This window comes from Drosophila guanche, unplaced genomic scaffold (genome assembly GCF_900245975.1).
Source record: "Drosophila guanche unplaced genomic scaffold, DGUA_6, whole genome shotgun sequence".
NCBI classification, from domain to species: Eukaryota; Metazoa; Arthropoda; class Insecta; order Diptera; family Drosophilidae; genus Drosophila; species Drosophila guanche.
This window is the reverse complement of record NW_022995748.1, coordinates 1975281-2000574: the sequence shown is the minus strand read 5'-3', so window position 1 is coordinate 2000574 and position 25294 is coordinate 1975281. Positions and strand designations below refer to the sequence as shown.

The 25294-nt window shown below is 46.7% G+C and overlaps 9 protein-coding genes across 11 annotated transcripts; 5 read left to right on the top strand and 4 right to left on the bottom strand.

Moving 5' to 3' along the window:
- Positions 1-196: 196 nt before the first annotated feature.
- LOC117584103 (endoplasmic reticulum resident protein 44-like) lies at positions 197-1518 on the bottom strand. The gene has a single exon (XM_034272852.1). The coding sequence runs from the start codon at positions 1489-1491 to the stop codon at positions 265-267; it is 1227 nt and encodes a 408-aa protein (XP_034128743.1). The 5' UTR covers positions 1492-1518; the 3' UTR covers positions 197-264.
- A 4640-nt stretch (positions 1519-6158) lies between these two features.
- On the top strand, positions 6159-10093 carry LOC117584154 (lipase member H-A). Of its 2 annotated transcripts, none has more exons than XM_034272915.1 (5): positions 6159-6515; positions 8990-9138; positions 9197-9631; positions 9687-9891; positions 9951-10093. In XM_034272915.1, exons 1-5 carry the CDS (start codon positions 6397-6399, stop codon positions 10012-10014), a joined length of 972 nt encoding a protein of 323 aa, XP_034128806.1. In that variant the 5' UTR covers positions 6159-6396; the 3' UTR covers positions 10015-10093. The 2 variants fall into 2 exon arrangements, with proteins under 2 accessions (XP_034128806.1, XP_034128807.1); XM_034272916.1 differs by lacking the exon at positions 6159-6515 and adding an exon at positions 7820-7953.
- A 130-nt stretch (positions 10094-10223) lies between these two features.
- On the top strand, positions 10224-11282 carry LOC117584786 (replication termination factor 2). The gene is made up of 2 exons (XM_034273899.1): positions 10224-10357; positions 10424-11282. The coding sequence occupies exons 1-2, from the start codon at positions 10289-10291 to the stop codon at positions 11237-11239; spliced, it is 885 nt and encodes a 294-aa protein (XP_034129790.1). The 5' UTR covers positions 10224-10288; the 3' UTR covers positions 11240-11282.
- LOC117584788 (cilia- and flagella-associated protein 20) lies at positions 11270-12314 on the top strand. Its single transcript, XM_034273900.1, has 3 exons — positions 11270-11429; positions 11482-11673; positions 11739-12314. Exons 1-3 carry the CDS (start codon positions 11346-11348, stop codon positions 12297-12299), a joined length of 837 nt encoding a protein of 278 aa, XP_034129791.1. The 5' UTR covers positions 11270-11345; the 3' UTR covers positions 12300-12314.
- A 77-nt stretch (positions 12315-12391) lies between these two features.
- On the bottom strand, positions 12392-13405 carry LOC117584789 (ER membrane protein complex subunit 3). The gene is made up of 2 exons (XM_034273901.1): positions 13178-13405; positions 12392-13119 (listed from the first exon to the last, which is right to left on the bottom strand). The coding sequence occupies exons 1-2, from the start codon at positions 13324-13326 to the stop codon at positions 12525-12527; spliced, it is 744 nt and encodes a 247-aa protein (XP_034129792.1). The 5' UTR covers positions 13327-13405; the 3' UTR covers positions 12392-12524.
- On the top strand, positions 13174-20848 carry LOC117584785 (zinc finger protein 664). Of its 2 annotated transcripts, none has more exons than XM_034273898.1 (2): positions 13174-13179; positions 18952-20848. In XM_034273898.1, the coding sequence occupies exon 2, from the start codon at positions 18964-18966 to the stop codon at positions 20368-20370; it is 1407 nt and encodes a 468-aa protein (XP_034129789.1). In that variant the 5' UTR covers positions 13174-13179; positions 18952-18963; the 3' UTR covers positions 20371-20848. The 2 variants fall into 2 exon arrangements, with proteins under 2 accessions (XP_034129789.1, XP_034129788.1); XM_034273897.1 differs by lacking the exon at positions 13174-13179 and adding an exon at positions 17521-18036 and having other exon boundaries at positions 18170-20848.
- On the top strand, positions 13869-14429 carry LOC117584790 (protein dpy-30 homolog). Its single transcript, XM_034273902.1, has one exon. The coding sequence runs from the start codon at positions 13952-13954 to the stop codon at positions 14327-14329; it is 378 nt and encodes a 125-aa protein (XP_034129793.1). The 5' UTR covers positions 13869-13951; the 3' UTR covers positions 14330-14429.
- On the bottom strand, positions 14399-17106 carry LOC117584784 (nuclear pore complex protein Nup107). Its single transcript, XM_034273896.1, has 2 exons — positions 14877-17106; positions 14399-14817 (listed from the first exon to the last, which is right to left on the bottom strand). Exons 1-2 carry the CDS (start codon positions 17032-17034, stop codon positions 14453-14455), a joined length of 2523 nt encoding a protein of 840 aa, XP_034129787.1. The 5' UTR covers positions 17035-17106; the 3' UTR covers positions 14399-14452.
- Positions 20832-23942, bottom strand: LOC117584783 (protein SMG8). The gene is made up of 4 exons (XM_034273895.1): positions 23814-23942; positions 22677-23754; positions 22574-22620; positions 20832-22524 (listed from the first exon to the last, which is right to left on the bottom strand). The coding sequence occupies exons 1-4, from the start codon at positions 23867-23869 to the stop codon at positions 20874-20876; spliced, it is 2832 nt and encodes a 943-aa protein (XP_034129786.1). The 5' UTR covers positions 23870-23942; the 3' UTR covers positions 20832-20873.
- Positions 23943-25294: the final 1352 nt, after the last annotated feature.

Here is a 25294-nt window from a genome sequence, read left to right as displayed (position 1 = left end):
CCGCTCAAGTGATTTTGCCAGAGTGGAGTAGAAGCCTCGAGCAGGTGTCTGTTTAACCATTATGTTTAGTTGCAGGCAATTTGTTCTTTGCCGTGTTGCCAAGGTAAACTATTTTTCTCCAAGTTCCACTCTGCGGCTGCTGCCTGAACAACACTCTCCAGCAAAGTGAAGCGAAATCCATCAAGAGATTAAAGAGTATATCGAAAGAGCGACTCCATCTAAGAGAACTTTATTGATAAATCAAATGCAGAATGTGGTTGCAGCTCAGAGCTCATCGTGGAGCAACGAATAACGATGCTTGGATGGACCCAGCTCCTTGAAGGTGGACACGGGCCTGGGTGGATTCTGTTCATCTGTGGATGGACTGTGTTCAATTATCTTACGATCCACAACGGTTTGGTTGCTGCTAAAATCCTGCATGAACTGCTTGAGTCTGCCCGGTATGTACATGTCGGAGAATTTTGTGAACGGATACATAAATTTGAGTGAATCGATGGCTATGATGGGCAAGTTCTTGGCACTGAGGCCCATGTGCTTCACGGAGTGCTCGAACTTCCAGCCATCCACGGTAACAAAGTTGAACTTGCTTCGTTGATCGGAGAGTTGCATTTCCACAATCGCCTTGAAGTCCTTAATGGCGACGTCGTCCTCGGGCAGGTGGAAGAGCAGCAGCAGCGGCAGCCTCTCTTCGATCAACTCCTCCACATTCCCAAAGTTCACCGCCCGCACCAGAGGCACACACTTGGCCAATATCCAAGGCTCTACCTGCGCGGGATCCTCGAGACTTCCAGCACAGAACTCATCCTGTCCGTGTGTGCGGGCGACGTCCGGACGGAACACCAGAGCAGGCAGCTGCTTGGGCATTGCTGCCTTGTGCTCCAGATCCGGAGCCAGATCCTCTCCGATGTGCATATAGAAGTCGCAGTCGTTTTTGAAGCGATCCGCCATCATTTGGAAGATCCCATAAGCCGGATGCTCAGTGTCTGCAATGTAAGCGATGACGGCACGCCTTTTAGGATCAATCATGCTGAGATCTTCCGAATTATTGAACTCAACGATTGCAGACCGCAGCTGAGACTTAACATATTTCACCAGCGCCTCGCTCGTCCTCAAACCTCGATACTCGCGGCGCACCGGTTGCCCTCTGTAGAACAGTCGCAGCGTGGGGAACTTTTGTATATCATAGAGATCAGCTAGAGCCACCTCCTTGACGCAATCCACACGTCCCAGCTGCACTTTGCCAGGCTCTGGAAACTCCAGCTTCAGCTGTGTGGCAGCGTGCTCGAAAATGGGCGCCAAGCGCCTGCTGAAGTGGCACCAATCCGCATAGAAGTTGAGGAACACCACTTCGTTCGAGGACAGTGTGCTGTTGATGTTCGCCTCGCTGATTTGGGTCACATTCGAAATGCCACCGGGAGATGGCACCAGCTCCTGCTCCAGTGAGTGCCAGAGGAGCTGCAAGAGCATCCAGCCGGCAACGTATAATTTCATTTTCGTATTTCTATGATAAGTGACAAACCGAGTTGTCAGCCTGAAACACACAAAATCCATACATAATTTTAATGTTTTTTGTGTATTCTGTCAGGCTACTTTGTTTGCCCTTTCTGTGAGTCATTAAAATTAAAGGCTTTAAGCATCGGCCAAATGTCTAACGAAAACAGACAAACAGCAAGCAGCCTTCCGTCGGCCCACTCCGATAATCGTTTTGGAGCGGGTTGGCAAAGGGCTAAGCAAATATTTGCACCGGCAACCTCGCAAATGAGCTTCAAGCCCCACAAGACAGAAGGCACACAGAACAGAAGCTGTGGACGGATGGATCAAGGGCAGAGACCAATGTCGTTGTCGTTGTCGTTGTCGTTGGCATTTCAAAAGGAAGGACCCATGCTCTGGCGGAAACGGAAACAACAACTTTCCCGCACTCCAGCGCACTCCGGCGGTGTTGGATGTTGGATGTTGGATGTTGGATGTTGGGTGATGGAAGGGCGCAGCCCAGTCGTGGCTGCCGTTTAATGACATTTTTGCGCCCATTTGAGCTTCCGTTGGCTTCCTGTTGGCCTGCCTGAATGCGCCTTCTTGTCTCCCTGACTGACTGTCGATTTCTGCAATAATTTACTTAAGAAAATGCGAAAACTCTGCCACAGCCTTGTTTATTGCATCAGTTTGCCCGAAGACGATAAAATGTGGTGAAAACCCAGGCGACAGTATCCAATAAATCGTTGCTGGCTCAACCTCTTGCTCTCGGTCTCTCCAGCCCATCGATATTTTCTCCGACCTTCACAGCTCCTGCCCCCGGGGCAGCGCAGCCAACCCAGAGGCTGGTATTTGCTTCCCTTTGTCTGCTGCTTGGCTTTTTGCAAAGGGTTTAATTGTCCTTTTTGTCCGCCCCTTTGTTGACATAGGTGGGAAGGACCTTCCCATATGCCCGCTCGTATTATGAATGGCTCGGCTTGGGCATTAAATATATTTTTTGGGGGTTAGGCAACAACAAGCGTGTTAATTAACTTGTGTAAATCCTGCGCTGATAGACTTCTGAAGGCACTGGAGGCTGTAAATTTAAGCTGATTCAAAATGGAAGTGGGGTTGGCCCATGGTCTAATTGAGCTGAAAACTTTGAGAGTCGTTGAAGAGCGGATTATGCTTGATTTATGGCAAAAACATGGCTAAATCTTTCCATTATTAGTGGCTTTGAGACTTCCAAAGACAACACTAGGGACGATTAATAGTTTTTAGTATCAAATTTATAAATTATTCGTCAAACACTTCTGCCGTTACGTTACGTTAGGGAAATCCTTTCCTTACCTTCACTCCGTCTTGCTGGCTTTGCATAAACCATTTCTGGCTGGCCAATAAATCCATAAACTGTAAATCTCAATAATGCGAGGGAGGCGCAGCCATTAAAAGTCAATGAAAAGCTGAGCGGAAAAGGAGCTTGTCAAAGTGTCCGCATAATTCAACCGGGAAAGCAGCCATCGCGGGTCCTTCTGCTCCTTCCAATATCCCTGCTCTGAGCGCATAACTCTCGCGCTCTACCCGCGACATCAGATTGAATTTTCGCTTTGAATGCGACTTTTTGCTGATGATGGATGCATTTGGGCGCCAGGCGATTTGTTGCTCATTCTTTGGCGCACTGCGAATGCGACAATTTATGCGACTTTGTAATGCAATTCATAAGCTGCGCTGCACCGAGTTATTCGCGATTTATTGTTGTGCCAAGTGGCCAATGCGAGCAGCGAGATATTGTCCATTCGATGCATTCGAAATTCGAGATTCTGTGGCGGAAAACTGCTTTATATGATAATGCAAGGAATTGGTGCTCTGGCGGCATACAAAGTATAACAATCGAAATAAGCCACGAATGAGTAGCGATAATAATGGAAAATATTGGGTAATTCCTTTCAGCATCCTTTCAGCTCTCTTGGTGCTGCATTTCATGACTGCTGCAAGTTTAATTATTGTGTTGGCACTGCCTCTGTCCTGTCGGTGCCTGCTCATGCTTCAGTTGCTGTTTGCTCAGTCATTTAGCCTGTCGACTGTCTGTGTTGACAGGCGTTGGCGTTGGCGTTGGCGTCGCCGTCGCCAAACGCCTCACTTGGCATTTCAGTGGAGCGTGGGGCATGGCGTGGATTGTGGATTGTGGAGCGGAGCATTAAAACAATTTTGTTAATTAAGTAGGAAAAATTGTTAGTTTATTTACCAGTCAACTTTGCCAGTGCCAAACACCTCACATTCGCATTCGCATTCGCAATCTCTTCCTCTCTTTTTTCCTCTGCCCACTGGCTTTTACTCCGCCAAGTTTTAGAGTTTGCTTAAAATTCTCAAGTGCACAATTAATTAGTAAAGTTTGGCCAAAGGAGAAGCCAAAGGAAAAGCACAAAAGCAAAAGCGCAAGCAGTTTTCTACTCTCTCTCTCTGTCTCTCTCTCTCTTGCTGGAATTTATGGTTCATTTCGATTAGAGCCGTGGAAAAGCATCGCTGGGTTGCGTCTGTTCTAAACTACGAAGAGAACTGTAAGTGGCCTAAGCTTTTCCTGATTATGTTCTCAAGGAAACGGAAAATTGATTGGCATTTGCATAAGCATCAAAAGCGATTCAGTAGCATTTTTTTGTTGCGAATCTCCTAGGATTGTGCGATAATATAATTAAATTAAATTGTAATTGGATTTGGATTTAACTATGCATTGAAACGGTTGGATAATTGAAAACAGAAACAGCAAATGAAAGGAACATTGGAAACAGAAAATGGCTTGCTGGGCGAGGGTGAGAAATCGCAAATCAAATATTTAAGCAAAGTTTTTAAGTTTTGATGCATGCAGTAAACGTCAGCGCTAAGTCCAGCCAGCTTCATGGCGGCCAGCTTTTGTCAGAGTGAAAACTCGAATTATTCGATATCACATCTAGTCTCTAGTCAACAAATCTATCGAAGGCGCGCATTTCAAATGTGTAAAACTTGAAATAATTTTCAGTGCCAAGGTTGTCCTTGGCATCAAATGCGGTATTTACACCTGTAATTAATAGATATAGTAAACATAGCGAGTATACAATATTCGCTCTACGAGCAGTAAAGCAGTCAAAAAATCATTACTCGACGTTACGCCTCATAACGCATCAAAATTTTCACGAAACTTTGCTGAAAATGCACATGCGAAAATTCAACTAAAATTGGTTATGGTTTACTTCTTTTCAAATTGAGTAATTTGTAAAAGAAAGATCCAAAAAATTTGTTTGTTTTCTCTGTTGCAAATGATATTGAAAATTGTAGCAAATTTGCAAATAAGTTTTGCTTGGTGCCAAGTCCAATTATAAAGATGCAAAAAATAATTATAGTTGCCTGGCATTAAAGCAATTGGATGACATTCAGTAATAAACAAATAAAAACTAGCTCAGTATCACTTGCAGCCACAGGGAAATTGTTATGCAATCCCCACCTTGCTGCATTAACAATGGCCAGATGAATGCACCAAGCAAAAACAACAACCACAATTAAGGTGGAAATGTTAAAGCAGATTGGCTGAAGTCTGCAACCATGACAGACAAAAGAAAAACGCCAACAAAAAGGTGGGTGTAGGAGTAGATAATGACGAATCTTTGATACGCTTTCCATGGCTGTCCAGCTGGTGTCTCCATCTTTAAAATAAATAATTTTGTAATCCATTTACCCGTCTTCAAAAAGAGTAGAGACAGAGTCTCAGATATGGTAAATAAAGTAAAACAATTGCGGTGCTCCCCGTTTTTCTTCTCACTGCAACTCACAACAGTTTTCGTTTTCAATTGCATTTGCATTTTCCTTACAATAAATCAAAACTCTACATGTGTGGCTGCCTCTATTTGACTCTAGCCTCGTTTTGCGGTGTTATAAGGCCAACGATCTCATTACATTCAATCAGCTGTTCCAGCCGGACTCAACATTGTTTGCTCACGTTACAGGTGCTTGGTAAATGTTCCCAAAAGTTAACAATAGTTTAAAACAATAAAAAGCAATATTGCACCAAGATCAATGGCACAACTTCAGCAGAGCTTTTGCTGTATTGCATTTATTTATGTGTTTGCTGTCCGTGTTAAAAGCTCCGCCTGCAACTCTTCGCATTCTTTGCGCCTGTGCATGGATGCTGCTGGAGCCTGCAGGTGTCCAAGTGTTGCAATTCGAATGCCAATTAATGATATTGAAGAATTGTGAAACCCATTCAAATCTGTCGTCGCTAATAAAACACAACGAGAAATTTGTTGTAGAAAGTTTAGGCTGAAAAAAAATCAACTGAGAAAAATGCTATTTAACTTAAAATGGAAAACAAAGATCAACTATTCCGCTTAAGGAGTACACGTTTTATCAGAACAGAACACTGGAGTTTATTGAGAATATTTGTGCGACTGATAAGTTTGTCTCTATATATTTTTTCCGTTTGGATCTACTGAAGTGGGTTTATCTTTCGTTTTGCTAAGTGTAGCGTAGCCTGGTGGGCAATGATATGGAAATCGAGGCTTGTGGCTACACGCAACATTTCTGCACATGAAGCCGAAGTCTGTAAACAAACAACATCTAACTCCCCACAAACCAATGTCACACAGCAGCCGGGTCGGGTCGGGTTCGTGTGTGCCATTTTCGGCAGTTTTTCTACCGTTTCTTGCGCGGACGGATGCAGCTTTTAAAAAGCTCTCCAGCTAGTGGGGCAGTCAATTAGAAGCCTACCATTTAACCCGATGTGTCTCTGTTTCGTACGTGACTTAAATGCGAACTTCGTGCGACTAAAGTAATGGCCAGTCTTATCACGGTTCTGCTGTCTTTACTTTCCCTGAATCCACTCGCAGACGCATGTTAGTGAGGAAGATCGCAACGCCGATAAGGAGTGTGATTTGTGTGCATAAATAAACAACGCGATTTCTTTTTGTAGCCAAATATCATATGGAGACGTTGCAGTTCTTCTTACGCAATGGAAACTTCGATTTAAATCCATTCAATTGTTATGTCTGGCCATGGGAAACGTGTCCCAAGCGGTATATAGGATTCCAATTGTTTACCAGGTGAGGTCCAACTGCAATTGAAGTTGTGTCATCTTTGCAAAATATTAAGTGGAGAAAACCAACTTCAAACTCAAACGAAGGCAGAGAAAAATATAACTTAAACTTAATATTTATCAGTGCATTTTGTATCAGATAAGAAGCATTTACTACTTTCGGAATCATGTAGACCTTACATTGACCACTCTAAGCGAAAAACACTTTCCAGTCTTTCACTTCTCTGTGCTCATGTAAGGCATCAGGTCGATGTGGAGGCCAAAAAGCCATTCATTTATATAGAGCGGCTGTGCAAAAAGATTTGGATATGGATAAAGATTTTGCAACTGTGTAGAAATAATGTCAAATGCGAGAATTCGCATTGCCACTCCTGTGGCATATTATGTAAATTGAAACAAGGGCGAATTACGATCCGCAGACACCATGAAGGAGGCAATGGCATTGAGTTGGAAAGGCAGATAAAACCATCAATTTTCAGATGGTAACTCATAATCAAAGTCAGTGCAGCGTTGCGTGTGCCATGGATTTTCCTTACTCAGACGTCGCACTGCAGACAGCCGGCCACAACAAGATCCCGAAGTCGTTCACGTAGCTAGGCAAAGTCAAGGCAAAGCCAACCAGCGGCGGCAGAGCAGCCAGCCAGCCCCCTTGGCCAGTTTTTGCCGTTGTGCCGCCGCAGACTGCATTTTCCCTGTTCGCGTTTTTCGCGCTTCGCATTCGCAGCGCCGCGCGCGAATGTGCAAGACGTTGTCCAATGTGGCCGCGACACAATCAAAATTATATTTAGTTCAATGTAAAGGATTGTGATGAAATGGAACAAAGAGAGAAAATGGATATCGACGATCAAAATATGTGATCTGAGTGCAACTTTCCGTTGAGTGGATAATTTATGCGGAAAATGTCGAGTGGCATCTGGTTTGGGAAAAGAAAAATACAAGTGGGAAAAGGAAACAACAAAATTAAATTGATCTGTTAAGAAAGTCCAGGCTTTAGTAACAAATATTAATATTAATAACCTTTGAAAAATAATTGAAAGTTAAGTAATTACCATAAAAAATAAAGTAATACTTCAACGTGGATAAACAAAGTGAAAGCAAAATTGCAAAAACATAAAGTATACATATTTATAACCCGGACAACAGATATCTGAATCCTTAAATAGATATAATTAATTCGCGGTTCCACTGCAGCTAAAAATGAATTATCTTGTTGTGGTTTGCTTTTTCACACTAATTGCCAAAGGTACTACAAACCATTATAAATGTGGGAAAATTAAAAAATGAAATGAGAAACATATTTCAGATGTCCAAGCATTGCTGATAAACCAAATGGACTGGAAGAACCTCCTGAACAGCGGCGCCCTGGACCTCAATGTCTTGCGCTGCTTCCTGCGCGACAAAAACTTCTGCCCCAGTCCCCATATCGAGCATCGACTGTTTTCGCCGTAAGTTGAGGGGGTGTGTTGAGGATATCCCGTACTGTGTGGACGGGAGAAAGCCAAGTCCGGTGTTAGGCAACTTGCTTTCATCTGCTCGCTCGGGTTAGTGTGTCAACGCCCAAAAATACAAAGTGGTGGGACAAGAAGGATATGGCTGGCGAATATCAAAAAATAAGAGTGCAATTATTGGGTTGGAGCAACTTGTTTCGCCAAACCGGACGCTGACCCACTAAGCAGAGATGCTCCGAGCTATACAAGGCATGAATCACCGCTGCACTGGCCGCTAAACGTGCTCGATGGTGGCATCAATTGGAGTTAATAAGTGACAAATAAACTGTTAAACAAACGACGGACAAAGTCGTTCGACTCGTCTGGGTTCCCACTCTACCCCAGACAACTCCCGCTCACCAGCCTCAGTCGAAAGATGCGCACCATGTTCGGAGAACCGTGGCGGCATTAAATGCTCGGGAAGATTACACGATGAGCACCGTTTAAGGAAGTTCAGTCGATTAGTGATGGTTGTATAACACAAACAGGATATTGACTTTTTACTCTATTTCATGGTACGCAGACACAGTTACAATTGTCATTGCAATTGGTCGCTCGGCGTACCTGGTTCCAGTAGTGAACCTGAACGGAATCAACGCAGTTCACAGTGAACCATAGCGGCCAGTGTCGCGGCTGATGAACGCAGTTCACAACGAACCAAAACGGAACCAAAACAGTCAACACTGATTAAAAAAACAAAAGCTTAAGCTGTGTTAGTAACCGTTGATTGCAAACGCTTGATTTTAGGGAAGATATTAATTGTTTAATTTGATCTATTACTGTGATCTTGTTTAGTTATCATAATGATAATCTTAATGAAATGTTGTACGTGGTCCGCTTAATAATGAATTTTATGAGAATAAGATACACTTATAGCTGGCACTACGAGTAACTCCCAACATACTTTGCAATTTCGCTACAATATCATAGTCGCTGATGTGTGACAATCTGCAAAGTTGCATGATTAACCAATTCGCTTCCGTCTGTCTTACAGCAATGGGCCACGACGAGGAGTGGCTTTGAATGTAAAAACTCCAACGAGTCTCTACCAGGGTGGCTTCGGCAAGCATCGGGAAACGGTCTTTATTATTCACGGCTTCAATGGAACAGCCATCGATGTACACCTGCAGTTTCTAAGGGATGGTTAGTATCGTGGCCATTGACACTGAACACTCTGATTTATCTCCTTGTCATTTTACAGCATATTTATCGCGTGACTTCAACGTGATAACCGTTGACTGGCGGCCCTTGACGCGATATCCCTGTTACCTTCACTCTCTGATAAACACCAGACTGACGGCGCAGTGCACAGCCCAAATCTATGCATTTCTCACCCATTATGGCGCCGTAAGAGAGAAAATTACCTGTGTGGGACACTCGTTGGGTGCCCATATCTGTGGCATGATCAGCAATCACTTGACAAAGAAACAATATCGCATAATCGGACTAGATCCGGCTCGTCCACTGATCGAGCGTAAGAAGAGCAACACATTTCGCTTGTCGCGCGATGATGCGAGTGTCATACAAGTGCTGCACACAAATGCCGGATATCTCGGCCAGGAGGACAACACGGGGCATCTCAACTACTGCGTCAACGGTGGACGCGTTCAACCGTACTGCAAGGGAAATCCAATCAGTAAGAAATTACAATATGTTTGTCTTGTTGGTACGAAAATATTCCTTTGCCACAGGACAATACCGCTGTTCGCATTTCCTGAGCATTTGCTACCTGGCCTCGGCCACTTACAAACACAACAAGTTCACGGGCGTTCCCTGCCCCAATGGGTGTCTGCATCTCAGCGGGCCCAAGCGTTTGCCAGTCAGCAGTAAAGCGAATCCATTCGAGAGTGTCTCGATTCTGCGGGAGTACCATATAGGCAACGATGCCCCGGACGAGTAAGTGGAGATGTAACTGCTGAATACAAATACAAATATACAAAATCACATGCTTTCAGCGCCCGCGGCTGCATTTGCATAGATGTGCCGTACGCCAAACATTGCCCCTTCACGGATATGTAGGAGAAGCTGGTCACTAAGTAGGTTTCAACTGTAAATCATAGCTGTTGGCAATAAATTGAAGTACAAACTATTCTTTTGGCGCTTTAATAGGTACACCAGGGTATTTATTTGGCGTGCGGGGGCTAAGTACGTTTGCATGCTCGGTGTATTTTTTAAGTATATTTGGTATATTTTCGAGGGTCTGTATATTTTATCGATAATTTCGATAATCACAAGGGAGCCCAACACACTTACAGAAAAATAAAAGAAAACAAAAATAAAAAAAACTGCAAACATGGGATGCGACGGTGGAACTATTCCTAGACGCGATGAGCTGGTTCGCGTCAAACAAAAGCCAGAACAGGTAACCCACAACATATAGCATTATCAACAAATTGAATTGCTCAAAATTTAATTGCGTTTTTCGCAGAAAGACAAAGACGCTGAGCGAGAGTTTCGCTGGCTGCACTGCACCCTGACACAGCAGCGTCTGCAGGAGCCCATAGTCATGTGCGGAATGGGCAGATTGTACTCCAAGCAGAGCCTCATCGAGCGGCTGCTGGAGAAGGAGAAAATGCCCGAAATGTCGGTGCATGTGAAGAGCCTCAAGGACATTAAAACTCTACAATTGACCCCCAACCCCGCATTCACTGAAGAGGACAAGACCGAAGGACTACTAGACACGCGTCATGCTCCGTATATCTGCAAGCTGATTGGGCTGGAGATGTCAGGAAAGTTTCGATTCGTTGCTCTGTGGACCTGTGGCTGTGTGGTGTCCGAGCGGGCCTTGAAACAAATTAAAGGCAACTCGGCCAGCACTTGCCCTTTGTGCCAGGCGCCCTACAGTGTCGAGGACATCGTCGTTCTGAATGGCAACGAAGAAGACCTCGAACTGATGAAAGTCAAAATGGAAATGCGGGCGGCCAAGAGGAAGTCGTCGAAAAAAGACAAAAAGGAGTCAAAGAAAGTGGAGATCAAAACGGAGACCGACGAGCCTTGTGCGTCCACAACAGTGGACGAAGCGAAGCCCTCAACCAGCACGAAAGTCAAGGGAGTCACCAATCAGAAGCGCCTGGGTGCCGTGAACGCCATGCAGGATCCCGAACTGAAGCGATTGAAGAACGACTTCAGCGTGGCCAAGGATCCCAAGGCCAGCGATGTCTACAAATCTCTGTTTACCTCACACAAAACCGAGAAGGAGCAAGAGCGTGCCCACTGGGTTACCTACAATCCATTCTATAATTAGTTTAATTAAATATATGTCCAAGTTCACTATCCGTTAAAAGTCACATCTGGGGACTTCTCTCTAACCATTTGATAGGCTAAAACTAAACACGAAACGTCTGACAAAAATGTATCGTTCGGCTTATCAGAAAGGTTTTCTCACAGTGCTCTACAGCGTGGGCAGCTCACCGCTGGAGAAGTGGTCTTCCTATGTGAGTATGTCCTTCCTGAGTGTCTCAACCTAATGTCCAACCGCCCTGTTAGACCAAAAATGGTTACATAAAGCGTATCTACGATGAGGATATCAAGTCTCTGGTGCTGGAAATAATGGGTTCCAATGTGTCCACCACATTCATCCACTGCCCCAGTGAGTGCAAGGAGCAGCTCGGCATCAAGCTGCCCTTTTTGGTGCTACTCATCAAGAATATGCACAAATATTTTTGCTTCGAAGTAAAGGTTTGTTTTCCCAGATAAAATATCCGCATGTAGCCCCCCCGACACTTCCTCTGGCTCTCTGGCAGATTCAAGATGATCAACGTTTCATGCGCCGCTTTCGTGTGTCGAATTTCCAGAGTAAGACTTCCATAAAGCCATTCTGCACAGCCATGCCGATGGGCATGTCGCCTGGCTGGAACCAGATACAATTCAATCTCGCTGATTTCACGCGCCGCGCCTATGGCTCCAACTATCTGGAGACCGTATCGCTGCAGATCCATGCCAATGTGCGCATTCGCCGCGTCTATTTCACTGACAAGCTCTACGCGGAGGCAGAGCTTCCCAATGAGTACCGCTTGTTGGGCAAGCCCAAGGATTTGAAGAAGCCGGAGAAACAGTTTAAGGTGCCACCCACCGCTCGTCCTCCATCGCCTCTGAATACAGCACGTGGGGAAGGACCGGTGAAGGCAGCCAAGCCCGCTGCGCCCGTTCAGGAATCGGAGCCAGAGGCTGCTCCGGAGGTCAAGAAGGAACCGTCGCTTTCCATCTCCGTGGGCGTGGCCTCGGCCACGGCTGCTGCGGAACCTTCGGCTGCAGCCGATGAGCCTCCCACACAGGCTGAAGCCACTGAGGAGGCTTACTATTAACATTTTATTTACGTTTATGAGTTCTTTGTTAAATGTTAATTATGCAGCAGCGAGGGGCAGGGTGCACAAGTACACAATATACACATAATAAATTCCCAGTCGTAGATAGATAAAATGGTACATATATTATAACCAAACTCTACACTAAAATCAAACAAAATGTTCTTTGTTATATTAGACATTTGCTAAGAAATCTAAATTGGGGAATTGGGGAAACAACTTCCTTCATTCACTTTGTTCTGAGGCTGCAACGATGCTCAGCATATCGGCATCGATGTTTTTCAGTGCATTGTGGTACTCTGTGATCTCGAGCGCCTCCCATTCCGCTTTGAAGGCTGCCTTGGGGTCCTGCGGCATGGTCATGGCAGCGCCAGTCATTGCATCGGCCTGTGCCTGAGTCTGATCCGCGTGGTTGTTCTCGCCCAGAACCAATGTGTAGATGGAGCGCAGACCGAATACGTTGAGGAAGTACCAGGAGGCGGATGAAACCCAGGCAGCATCCAGCGAAGCTAACTCGACTCCACGTTGCAGCATTGGCTTGAAGCGCAAGGTTAAGGGAAACGGCACCTTGGTGGTCACGAAACCCGAGAACATCCAGTTAATCCATCCACCGATGACCACCATTGGCAGTACATTGATGAAGTTCCCTTTGACCATGTCAGTCAGCATGGCAGATGAGTTCTGGGCCACAGGCGCACGCTTCTGGGTCTTGAAGTAGCCCGTTTCCTCGCTGTTAAAGTAATTCTTCCTCATGGAGAATGACTGGGCACTCAAATATTTGCCATTTTCCCGCAATAAGCGTGCGCGAATCATGGCTTGACTGGGGAACAACACATATGTGGATTTTTTTCTTGCTGTGCACTTTGCTCGCCACTCACCTGTCCTGAATTTGGGTTATTTCGGCCTTCTTTTGGGTGGATATCAGAATCGAAACATAGTGGCGCACTATGCCCACCAAAAAGGTGATCAGCACAATGGGCAAGAAAACCCACACGCGAATGTCTGGGTCAATAAGCAGCTCCGTCATTATTTAATTGATTAAATGGATTTCCATTAATTTATTTTTCGGTGTAACTTTTTTCGGCCTGCTATCTGTGTGACCGCAGATTTATTGATCAAATATACCCCTCTTTTGCTAAATATACGGAAAAAAAGCAAATTTGTATACCAGGTTTTGAAATACGAGATTTTTAGATTATGTTTCATATTCCTGGCCAGCCAGTACTTTCAGGACTGAAAATATAATTTTATCGAAAAGATTTATCAATTTATGAGAATGGTTGCTACTTTTTAAGACCCTCTATTGTATGATTTTGTAGGAAATAAGGTTTAAACAAACTGGGCCAAGGCTTAAAAGTTCAGTATGCACGAAATGGAATGTGTACGGTATAAAATGTATAAAACCATATTAATTATACACAGCGAATCAGTATATTAAGTATACACGTTTGTATAGCGTAATTAATCGCAATTTCGAATTCAAAATACACCGATGGTATATTTATGCATCGGTATATTTGGGGGGTTGATTACGATAGGTTAATTTATATAAAGTAAGACCATATTTTGAAAGTATATTTTGACCAAGGCTACCCATTCCTTCAGGCGACGCTGGCTAAATAATTGTAATTAAAATAAGGATCGATATAGTTATGGAAGCCAAATCAGAGGCACCCATATCCCCAGCGCCCACGCCAAACGCTACCCCAGTGACGGCAGAGGCAGCCAAGGAGCAAAACTGCACCAACAATTCGCAAAATAGCTCGGCCACCGCGGCGGGAACCGGAGCGCCACTAGCGCAGCCAGCAGCAGCATCATCTGTTCAGCAGCCAGCTATAAAGAAGCCGAGCCCCAGCTCGCTACCCACACGTCAGTATCTGGACCAGACGGTGGCTCCCATTCTACTCCACGGTCTTCAGGCACTCGCGCGGGAGCGTCCCACAGATCCCATTCAATTCTTGGCCTCCTATTTGCTGAAGCACAGCAACGGATGTGAGGACAATGCGCCGGCCACAGAAGGAAACTCCTAAGCACACAAAGCACGTGTCTCCCACGCTTCCCCTTAATAATACATTCTTAAGCCAACAAAAATCCATAAATAAACTTTAAAAATTAGATTTACATCGCAAACAACAAAAATGAAATCCACATTTCTAGGCAGTGAAGGGGTAGCCCCAGGGATCCTGTTTCGTGTTAAGCAACTCCAGTGAAGAGTCGGCTATCTTGGCGAGCAGCTCGGCCATCTTGTGCTTGGTGTAGACCTTATACAGCTGCCGATGCTCGCTGGATATTTCATCCGCCAGGCGCACACAGCCCACAAGGTCTCCGGACTTGGACATAACTTCGTGAAGGAGCATGGTGACCTCAGGCAGGCAAAGGGAGCGCAGCTTTTCCATCTGCAACAGTCTGTGCTCCCAATTGAGCTGTGCAGCATTCTCCGGCTCCTTCGAGATAAAGGGATCCACCAGCCAACCCTTTTCCGGGAACAATAAAATATTGTACAAAGCTTCCGTGGTCTCTGTCGAAAGGGGAGAAGATAAATCAAACAATTGGTTTTGAATTAATTATTTCGCTTACGCTTTGCTTGCTCCTTGACCTTCTGCTGCCATCTCACCAGCTCATTGCGATAGTTTAGCTGCTTTTGCTCGCTCACCAGGCGCTCCGTAAAGTTATCCTGGCTGGTAATTGCAGCGATCGAAGTCGGCTTTTGTGGAGGATTTTGGCTTCGGCGATTCCACTCGATGAAGCTGTCAATGCCCGCAAGGTACACTTTGTAGCAAAGATATTCCTTCAAGCTGCACTCTTCGCGCGGCGGCAGACTGTCCAAGGAGCCGAAGGTGCCAGCCAGACTGGTGACCACATCGCTGGGCACCATCAGGAATGTTTTGCGCATGCACTCGATCTTGTTCGATGCCAAGTAAATACGCATCATGGCACATGCTTGCCAGAGCAGTTCGCTCCTCTGTTCTGGCAGAAAGGTGAGCCACTCCAGAGCTGAGATCTTTAACTGATCCGGAGCTGATATTTCTCCTGCATGCGGTGCCCCAAACTCCCCCAATGGCTGCTGAGTGTTTCGAATATTTTCCACAGTGAGGCGCGTGATCTGCTCCAAGTCCAAGCCGGCTTGCAGCGCAGCGTCAATGGCCAGCTCCCGTGCTCGTTTCTGCTCAACTTTCTCGAGGAACTGCGAGTATAGTTTCACTTGGAGGCGGTTGGACAGAGCTGCAGCATAGTAGGCTATAAGCAGGGCATCTCCACGTGCGAGCAACGACTCCACGTAAGAGGCAATGATTTTTTCCGCATGCTTTTCGTTTTCGACACGACCAATCTGCCGCAGAAACAGAACAATGTGAGCCATAAAGCGCAGCTGGTGAGACGATAGCTTGCTGGCATCCGTCTCCAGCCAGCGCACCATGTGCTGGAGCAGTTCGCCACAAGTGTCAAGAATGAGATGACGCTGTATGATGCCCAGCTGGCCCTTGGCAAAGTCTTTCACAGACACATCTTTGGCCACACTCAGTTCGTCGAATATTTGCTCCAGTGTCATTTTTCCGTTCCAATAGTCCTCGGGCATGTCCTGATAACGTTTTGTGCAGCATTCCCGTATCTCCGACTCCACACGAATGTCAATTTGCACCTTGATGTGGGCCCACAACAGATCATGCCAATTGTTGTGCAGCAGCGCCTTCAACGAACTCAAATGTCCCGCAAAGACCCCAGCTGTGGCGCGTGTGAACTCGTCGTAGCTCTTGGAATCGGCCACACTCCAGGCACACCTCTTCCACACATCGCGACGAGGATTGCCCTCAATGGGTAGCTTCTCGCTGACCAGCGATCCACTCATCTCATAGTTGGGATCCTCATGTAAGCGCCACCCTTCCAGAATGGCAGCTTTCCACGTCTGGCCGTAGTGTTTGCACAACTTCAGAGCATCATCGATACGTCCTCGCCTGATGGCACCGAAAATAGCGCGGCCCAGTCTCATGTTGTCCTCCTCGTCGAGAGCGTGCAGTGAGAGCTTCTCCCTCACTGGAGCATCGGGATCCAAGCTCTTGACTATTTCGTGCTTCTTCCCAAAGGCAGCTCCTTGGAGATTCTCCAGCTGGAAGAGTGTGTTCTCCCAGGCCATCATACGGTCGTGGCAGTGTAGCAAATTCTCTGCATCCGTGCGGTCGTAGCAGGCCTCCAGCCAGTCGACAACCAACTGGTACTCCCTCAGGGTGGAATTTATGGTATACAGCTGAGAGATGACCATTTTCTCACTGCCTCCAAGAGCGGGACCTTCCTGCATTTCAAAGTCGGCTTGGTTGTCCGTCTGTAGCAATATTCGATCAAAGTAGATGCCGTGGAGCAGGCGCCAAGTGTCGATCTCCTGCTTAAGCCAACTGATGCTGGCCCGTCTGTGCGCTGCGCCCTGTTCTCCTCCCATACCGCGCTCTATTTCCAGCTGCAGTTCTTCTACGACCTTCCTGCACGCCATGGACAAGCTGAGCAAAACCTCGAAGGTCTCCGACTCGTTGTTGTGAGCTTGCAGAATGTCAAAGAATTGTGGAAACAGGACATCCACATGGCTCCTGCCCCGGTTCGAGTCATCGGGATCTATCAGTGTTTCACTCAATGCGGACACATTGTTTACGTTACGCAGCGATCGGGAAAGAGTCGGTTGCAAACTAGAGCTATTTACACTCGTTCGCAGCAATCCACTACGACTCATTTGGAATAGGCTGTCGTCCATGGTCGTTTGTATTTATTGTTATTTTTTATTACACGCTGATAAAATGCCGGGCAACTGGTGTGACAGCGGCCTTATAAATCAATTATACCTACTGACGCTCAGAAATATTATGTAAAATATACCGTAAATATACCAAAAAAACAACGAGCGAAGCCTTAACCCCCTCTTTTTAAACAGTTGAACAAGAGCTTAAACGCGGAAAAGAATACTGTTTATTATTTCTCCTTTTACCTAAATCCATCCTCTTTACTAACAAAAATAAATGACTCCACATATCTTTTATCAGAAACTTGTCAATAGTTTTTCAATTTCTTTATCGGTTACAATGGTTTAATTGTTCTCTGTTAATGGACAGAAATCATTCAAAATGTTGTTAATTATGAAATTGATGAAATTTATACAAATCAAATCTATCTAACGGGAACGTGCAAGAAATTATAATTCACTGCTGCTAACAACGTAACATTCCGCACACCCTTACGTTTAATATGATGCCCACTTACGTTTTTACACAACTATGTATTTGATGTGTAGCAAATGTGTATAGTTACTTACCATGTAAAAATAGACATTTTTGTTGACCTTTTTTGTTTTATTTTGTAAGCGGAGTCCTTAAGTGAAAAATAATTGATTCATCAATCGGATAAAAATATATCTTAAGCGCTGCCAAGGGGCAGCGTCTGCTTGTGCACACCGGGACGCCAATTGGCCGATAAACGCAAACGCAAAGACGCGATGAATGTTGAAACACAAGAATTCAAAATACAAGAACAAACACAGGCTACCATTTGGTAGCTGAACTGAACGCGCAAAAGCTGAAAAGTTGAAACATGTTAGTAATACTAAAAGCAAGCAGCACGCAAGACCCGAAACCTGAAAAGTACCATAGTGATATAATTACATATATGTACAGCATTACATATGTATGTACATGCATGCATATGTGTGTAATTGTTTGCTAATCGTTGAAACTGGAAAATAAACATTAAACACTCACATAAGGTACGAGAGAGCATTGATTTTTCATCGAACGCTTAGAGAGGCAGAGGCTGCCTCTCTGCAACTCGTTGTAATTGTTGTGGTTGTTGTTGTTGCTTATGTTAATGTTGTTGTTGCTGTCTTTGTTATGTTTTAGCCTTTACATACAACTACGACACACGACACGTCAAGATGGCCGTGCAGCTGAAGCATAATTACCATCATCTGCCACTGACCATCACGCCGATCCTGTGCCAGCCAGTGCTGAAGCCGGCTCCAATGCCACCGAAGCCGGAGGCGCCCGATCTAACGTTTCACTGCATGTGCTGCTCGGAGTACTTTGTGCATCCGTTGGCCCTGTACCAGCACATGAACAGCCGGCATCCGAATGAGCCTGCACAAGAACAGCAGCTGGGTGAGTGCCAGGAGCAGCAGGCGGAGGAGGGCGAGGACTACAGTTGGATATTCGAGCCAGTCTGCGAGCTGGAGGAACAGGAGCAGCAGCAGCAGCAGCAGCAGCAGCAGTCACAGGAAGCTGCCAGTGGGGACAGCGACTCCTCGGACGATGACGACGACAGCGACGATGATGACAGCACCGATGATGATGACAGCAGCTCCAGTTCCAGCTCCAGCAACTCCTCCAGCTCGTCCAGCTCCATGCCCAGTTCCACCAGCAACTCCAACACACAGCAGAGTCAGAGTCAGAACCAGGAGCCCATGGACTCCTTAAGCAATGGAGCCTCCTACGTCGAGTTGGGTTCCGCGCATCCCATGAGATGTTTACTTGCCGGACCGCATCCAAATGAATTCCATCTGCAAATGGCAGACTCTCGGGAGTCCACGTCGATTATTCTGCTGCAACCATCGATGAGCATAACTCCGCTCAGTACACCCGTGAGCCTCCCCCATCCGCCACAGCAGCTGCTTCTCCCTGCCCAGCCGCCTCCACCCATGAGCATCTCCATGGAGCCTGCTCCCATCAAACGCCGCCGTGGTCGTCGCAGCAAGGCGAACAACCCGATGCTCGAGTCTGCCATGGCCGCGAATCCAGCGGCACAGAAATGCTTCCAGTGCTCGCACTGCGAGGCGAGCTTCCCCAATGCCGGTGATCTCTCCAAGCACGTGCGCTCCCACATCACCAACAAGCCCTTCCAATGCTCCATTTGCCAAAAGACCTTCACCCACATTGGCAGCCTCAACACCCACATAAGGATCCACAGCGGCGAGAAGCCGTACAAGTGTGAGCTCTGCCCCAAGGCATTCACCCAGTCCAGCAGTCTGATGGTTCACATGCGATCCCATGCGGTGCGCAAGCCGCACCAGTGCGTGCAGTGCGACAAGGGATTCGTGAACTACACCTCGCTGCTGCTGCACCAGAAGACGCACACGGCGCCAACGGAGACGTTTGCCTGTCCGGAGTGCGAGCGGGAGTTCAAGGCGGAGGCGTTGCTCGACGAACACATGCGAATGCACACCCAGGAGCTTGTCTACCAGTGCGCCATTTGCCGCGAGGCTTTCCGCGTCAGCTCCGAGCTGGTGCAGCATATGAAGAACCACATGGGCGAGAAGCCGTTCACCTGCTCCCTCTGCGATCGCTCCTTCACGCAGTCGGGCAGCCTCAACATTCACATGCGCATTCACACCGGCGAGAAGCCGTTCCAGTGCAAGTTGTGCGACAAATGCTTCACGCAGGCCTCCAGCCTCAGTGTTCACATGAAGATCCATGCTGGCGAGAAGCCCTTTCCCTGCCACATCTGTGGCAAGTCTTACAGCCAGCAGGCATATCTGAATAAGCACATTCAGAGCCACAATCGAGCTGCAGATACAGTCCAAGGGGTGGCCACTGCCCCGATGCCCATGCAGCAGCGGCACGAGACTTTGGTGTGCATTGTGTGCGGCTCTTTGCACGCCGATGCCACCGCTCTGGCATTGCACGTGACCAGCCAGCATGCGGCGCTGTTGGACAACATCAAGCACACGGCGATGCCATCAACACCAACTCCATTGGATGGCAAGTGCAGCCAGCTGCAGCAGCAGGCGTACATGCAGCGTGTGCAGTCGATGCTGCAGCAGATGAACCAACAGCAGCAGCAGCTGCCAGCCATGGACTCCACCGGGGAGGATGAGGAGGAGCCCGAGGAGGAGGAAGATCCCGAAGAGGAGGACGAGCCAGAGGAGTCCCTGCCAGAGGCCGATGATTGCCCAGTGCCCAGTGTTTCCGCCTCCGAGCAGGAGACTGCTATGGACTCGGATATGTATTACGAGGAATTTGCCGACATGGACGTGGGCTGCCAGGAGGAGGTGTGCGGCGATTATGTCGCCAATGAGGAGGAGATCTGCACCGAGGAAATTGTCTAAATTTAAGGAGCTTAAGGAACATTTTACCGCATACATTTAAAAGGAATGCGAAACGGTTGCCCGACTTCTGCTAAACATTTGGGAGGATGCTCGACCCGTTTGCATTTCACGCCTTATCACATTTTGCTCATCATTGGAATCGTTATTTATTGGAATTTACCTACAGAAACTATCGGCTCTGTATCCATCAACCGTAGCAGTGGTAGCATTACCACTTTTCATATCATCTAAGAATTACATTTAACCCAGAGTCTAGCACAGTCTCTTGGGCGTCTCTTTATCTTGTAAAGGTATTACATTTAATTATCTATTTTGTTAGACATTAAGCCCCGATCTATTCCCCACGTTGAGCTGCAAGCCTCAACAATTCCACGCTGCATAATTCCCTATAAACATTACACTTAGAATATACATTGTAAAGTCGCCTTGGAGCACAATCCCTGAAGAGATTACATTAATCGTTACTGAAAAACACAAAGCGTGAAAATTGCATTTTATTCTCTTTAAATTCTCGTAAAAGTTCCCAGCCCACTGGCTGATCCCTGATCGTTCAAGTCCAGCGTTGGATCCGTTTCGGCAATGCCAAACATGCCCGCCAGCAGATAGCCGCCAGCCATCATCTCCTCCGGTTCCAGTTTCTCCGGCGGTGCAATCAGCGCATCGTCGCCTTGGTAGACATAAGGAAGACGCAGAATCCAGTAGGCGCTCTGCGATAATCGCGGTGGCACCAGGCTGCCCAACGTAAACGTGTACTTGTCCTTGCCCATGCACACTTTGGGATCCACAATGATGTTGACCGGCGCCTTGGGCGTGACCACATGGATCCGCATTAGCTGGGCGAGATAATTCTTTTGGGAACGGCAGGGACAGGGATAGTACAGGGGCATGTTGGTGTGCACCATCTTGCAGCAGGTATCCCGCTCGATGTCAGCACCGCCGCGCAGCACACGATCCGGTCGGCACATCATAAAGCGGTGGCCGCGCGAGCACTCGTACTCGAAGCCCACGAAGATCTTCAGCACCATGCGGTCGCCGTGTTTGCGATATCTTTGCTGCCTCTTGCTCATGTGTGGCTGATGGGAATTGTGATAGTGCTTGGGTGCATGGACGAGCCTGAGTTGGACGTCCCACGGCAGCAGGAAGTTGGCGCCGGAGAGAAATCCGCTCTGGAAGTGCTCCTGCAGGCCCGTGTTGTGGCTGTAAATAGAACTGGGACCGACACAGGCCAGCGACCAGCTGGGAAACAGCGGCAGAAGTCCAACTTTACTCAAGGTGTGCACCAGTCCAGGCAGATATTCCGTGGTGGAGGTCAAAGAGGGGGTCGAGGTGGACTCCTCGCTGGGTTCCTCTTGCTTCTTGGCGGGCTCCTTCAGCTGCAGCACCAGCTCGTTGTTCGACTCAACGCTGGAGGTGGCGCTGCTGCTGGATTCCGCTTCAGAGGTGGAGTCCGCTTCCTGCTCGAAGCACGGCTCTGATTCGTTCAGCGAGACGCCAAAGCCAGCTATGGACATGTTCAAATCCGAACCAAAGGTCGGGGACAATGGCTGAGAGCAGCCATTGCTCTCTGTGATATGCTGCTGCTCCTCTTCATCTCCTGAGGGCAGCTCTTCATCCTCTTCCTCCGGCTCCAGTTCTGCATTCTTCCTCTCGGCATGCAGCAGGGGAAATGCAACCTCAAATGCCGCTGCCCGATAGTCATTGTTGGACGGTTCGAAGATGGGAAACTTGAACTGCTTCACCTTCCCGCAAAGATTGCACATTTTGGCCATGTGCTCGTAGAACTCGTAGTTGGCCTGCTGCAGGCTGAACGGATCCTCCCGCCTGCCCTGTGTCCTGCCGCAATTGCAGCTGGAAACGTGAATCACGCCACTGCTGTGCTTGTCATGTGGCATATCCCTGGGCTGTGTGCACGGCTGCGATCGCAGGCTGAGCTGCTCACACTGCTGCCTGCCGTCCTGCCAGTGCCTGAGACAAATTTCCGACATTTTGGCTATGGCTGCCTCAGCTGGTGGGCCGCGTCCCCCCTCCTCAAAGACGATGATGGCATCGGCAAGCAGTTGCTGGTGCATTGAGCTGCCGTAAATGGCTGGCGCAGCCTTTTTGTATGCGGCAATGCCATGCTTGAGGCCAATCTCGCACAGGTGCGTCCAGAATCTGTAAAGTAGTAGAGTTAAAGCAGAAAATCTCGAATGCTTCCACTCACTTCTTCTCATAGTTGAGGCTCTCATCGAAGGTCTGCAGAAAGAGGCGCTGTAAAGATTGAATAATTATAAATTTCGTATCCACTTTTCAGTTTTGTAACTCACATAATCCTCGTTGCGGATCTCGTTGTGGCATTCCTGTTTTGGCACCAGCAACTTGTGCAACTCCACCATGCAATCGTGCCACTCGTGCGCGCTGAGCAACTGCAGCTGTCCTTTTTGGGGCACCTGCTTGAAGGAACCCTCGTCGAAGCAGCCAAGCAGCGCGTCTTGGATGTGCCGCTGCAGAAAGTTCCAGGCAGTGTGCTCTGCCTTGTACTGCTGCTCCTCGTAATCTATCTTCTCGAAGGACTCTCCATAAGTCTTGACAAAGCCCTCGAAGGGTGCCAGCTCAAGCACTTCCAGATCATCATCCTCTTCCTTGACATCCACCTTGTGCATCTCCAAGTTTAGCAATGCAATGGACTGCAGTAGCCTGTCCGCATCGAGCTGTTCGTGGGCATTGTAGAAGACAAATTGCTTATTGTTGGGCAGAGCCAGCAGAGCGCTTGAACTGCTGTTGGTGATTATCTGATTGTGGCGCAGAAACTCGTAGATGCTGTCCTCCGTTTGGAACTCGCAGGCGGACACGCACTCCTTGGTCGTGGCATCGTCTTGGGGAAAGTTCTCGAACAGGAACAGAATCCTTGGGGTGCACAGGCGGCACTTCTCGCCAAGCAGTGCCCCAGCAGGGGTCTCCTTCAACAGACTGGGCAGAAACTGCATCAAATGCTGTTCTCTGGCGAACTTCATGAGCTGCAAAATGGTCACCAGAGAGAGGTCAAAGGTCTGACCCGTCTCTATGTAGACTACAATGTGGCAGACGTGTAGCGCCAGTAGCATCATACGCAAGAATCGGCACTTCATCCGCTCGTAGAAGTCATCAAAGTCAAACGAGGCCCCGTCCTGTTCCATGGATTCATCTATCTGCTGGCCCAATATCGCATCGTCGAAGGTCGTTTCGAAGTGCAGCAGCAAAGCGGAGGTGCCTGGCTTATAGTAGCACTGAAACTGCCCGTCGGCAGGTTTATGGTCTCCAGGAGGTTCCATCCGAAAGGCTCGCAGTTTGTTTGCCAGCCCGCATCGTGATCGGCCGATAATTCCAACGACCACGAGCGACCGGCCGAGCTTGTCCAGATCTTGGCTAAAATAAATATAAGCGAATGTTTTCAGTGATTACTGGGAATGTGCAGTTCCTCTTACGCCACATGCTCCGGTATGTTTGGATATGTCCAGGTGTAGTAATCTTTCAATCCCATTTGAAATTTTATGTTTCGGTCTATGTTCAGCGAGAGCAGCTGGCAGCACAGCACTGCCTTCCCTGGTTGCGTTGATATTCCTCGATTTTGATATTCCGCTTACAATTAATTGTTAACCGGAGCCCTCAACACTGTAAATATGATTTTTTACGATAAATTAATCAATTTCCTAACAGATTTAAATATTTTAAGAACTGTATTTCATTTGATTATTCTTAAAATACGATTTCATTAAAGAAGGTTCCATCAAACAATAAACAAAACTCAGTTCTTACACGGTTACTACGAATTTGCTACATATAAACTACATGAACTACTACATATTTATGTAAGCTGCAAATACCGCCAGAATCTTTGAAATATACCGAAAAATACCTACGAGAAAAAGGAACTTAGCCCACTAAACTCCGGAGTATTTAGAGAGTGAATACGCGGAAAACAATAACTCTTGCCTTGCTGTTACACTGGTTTGTGCCTGTTTAAATATATTATCTGTTAAAGTGCAAAGTTTTGCAATAAAGTAGGCAAAAAAAGCTACTGGACAGTAATGTCATCAAAATAAAGGCTTGCGTTTATTTATGTTTCCGATATAATTATTATTTTTTTTTAAGAATAAATTTTAAATGGTGTTGGCTTCCCGCGGACTGGCAACGTTCTGGAAATTGCTTTCCAACAAAACTCAACGATAGAATTGATAGGCTGAGGCAGAAACTGTAATCTGAAAAGCGGCCGTTGGACACCTTAAAATAATTATAAACATTTATTCTGGAATAAAAAAAACCAAAATTGTTTTTCTAAAGCAATCAAATTTTTATTGTAAACTTTTCATTTGCGTTTTATAAATATGTTCCTTTAGCTCTCCTCATAGAGTGTCTTATAAGTCCTATAGCGTGTGCTCGCTCGAGATTATGGATGTGCTTTAAATGAGAATTAGTATAAGTAGGTGCGTGATTAAGTTTATGCTCGAATTGTTTAATGCTAAGGTGCGATGATTAAGTGTTATAATAGTATGCAAGTAGCATTTTCAAGAAAAGGTTCTAATACTTTTTCGAACTGATAGAGAGAAGCAGTGGCATATTCTGTGTGTTGATAACCAGCCACACTTTGTTGACATGATTTTTGCTTTAAAATTGTTAGTTATTATGCACTATACCCCATTTCCCCCATTTGCCTTATTGAGCACATTTAAAATACGTTTACGTTAGTTTTTGATTGACGGGGATCTACTAGAAACTACTACAAATATTTATGTATGTAGGTGTACTCGTGGAGCAAAGAAGTGCCAAGTCCATGTTTTTCAAGGGTATTTACAAATTGTTGGGTATTTTGTATATGTTTATGCATTCGAGTCTATGGTTTATGCTGTGATTGTGGCTGTTCCTTCCATTTTTATTTACAATTATGGAAATTGTTTTGTGTCATTTT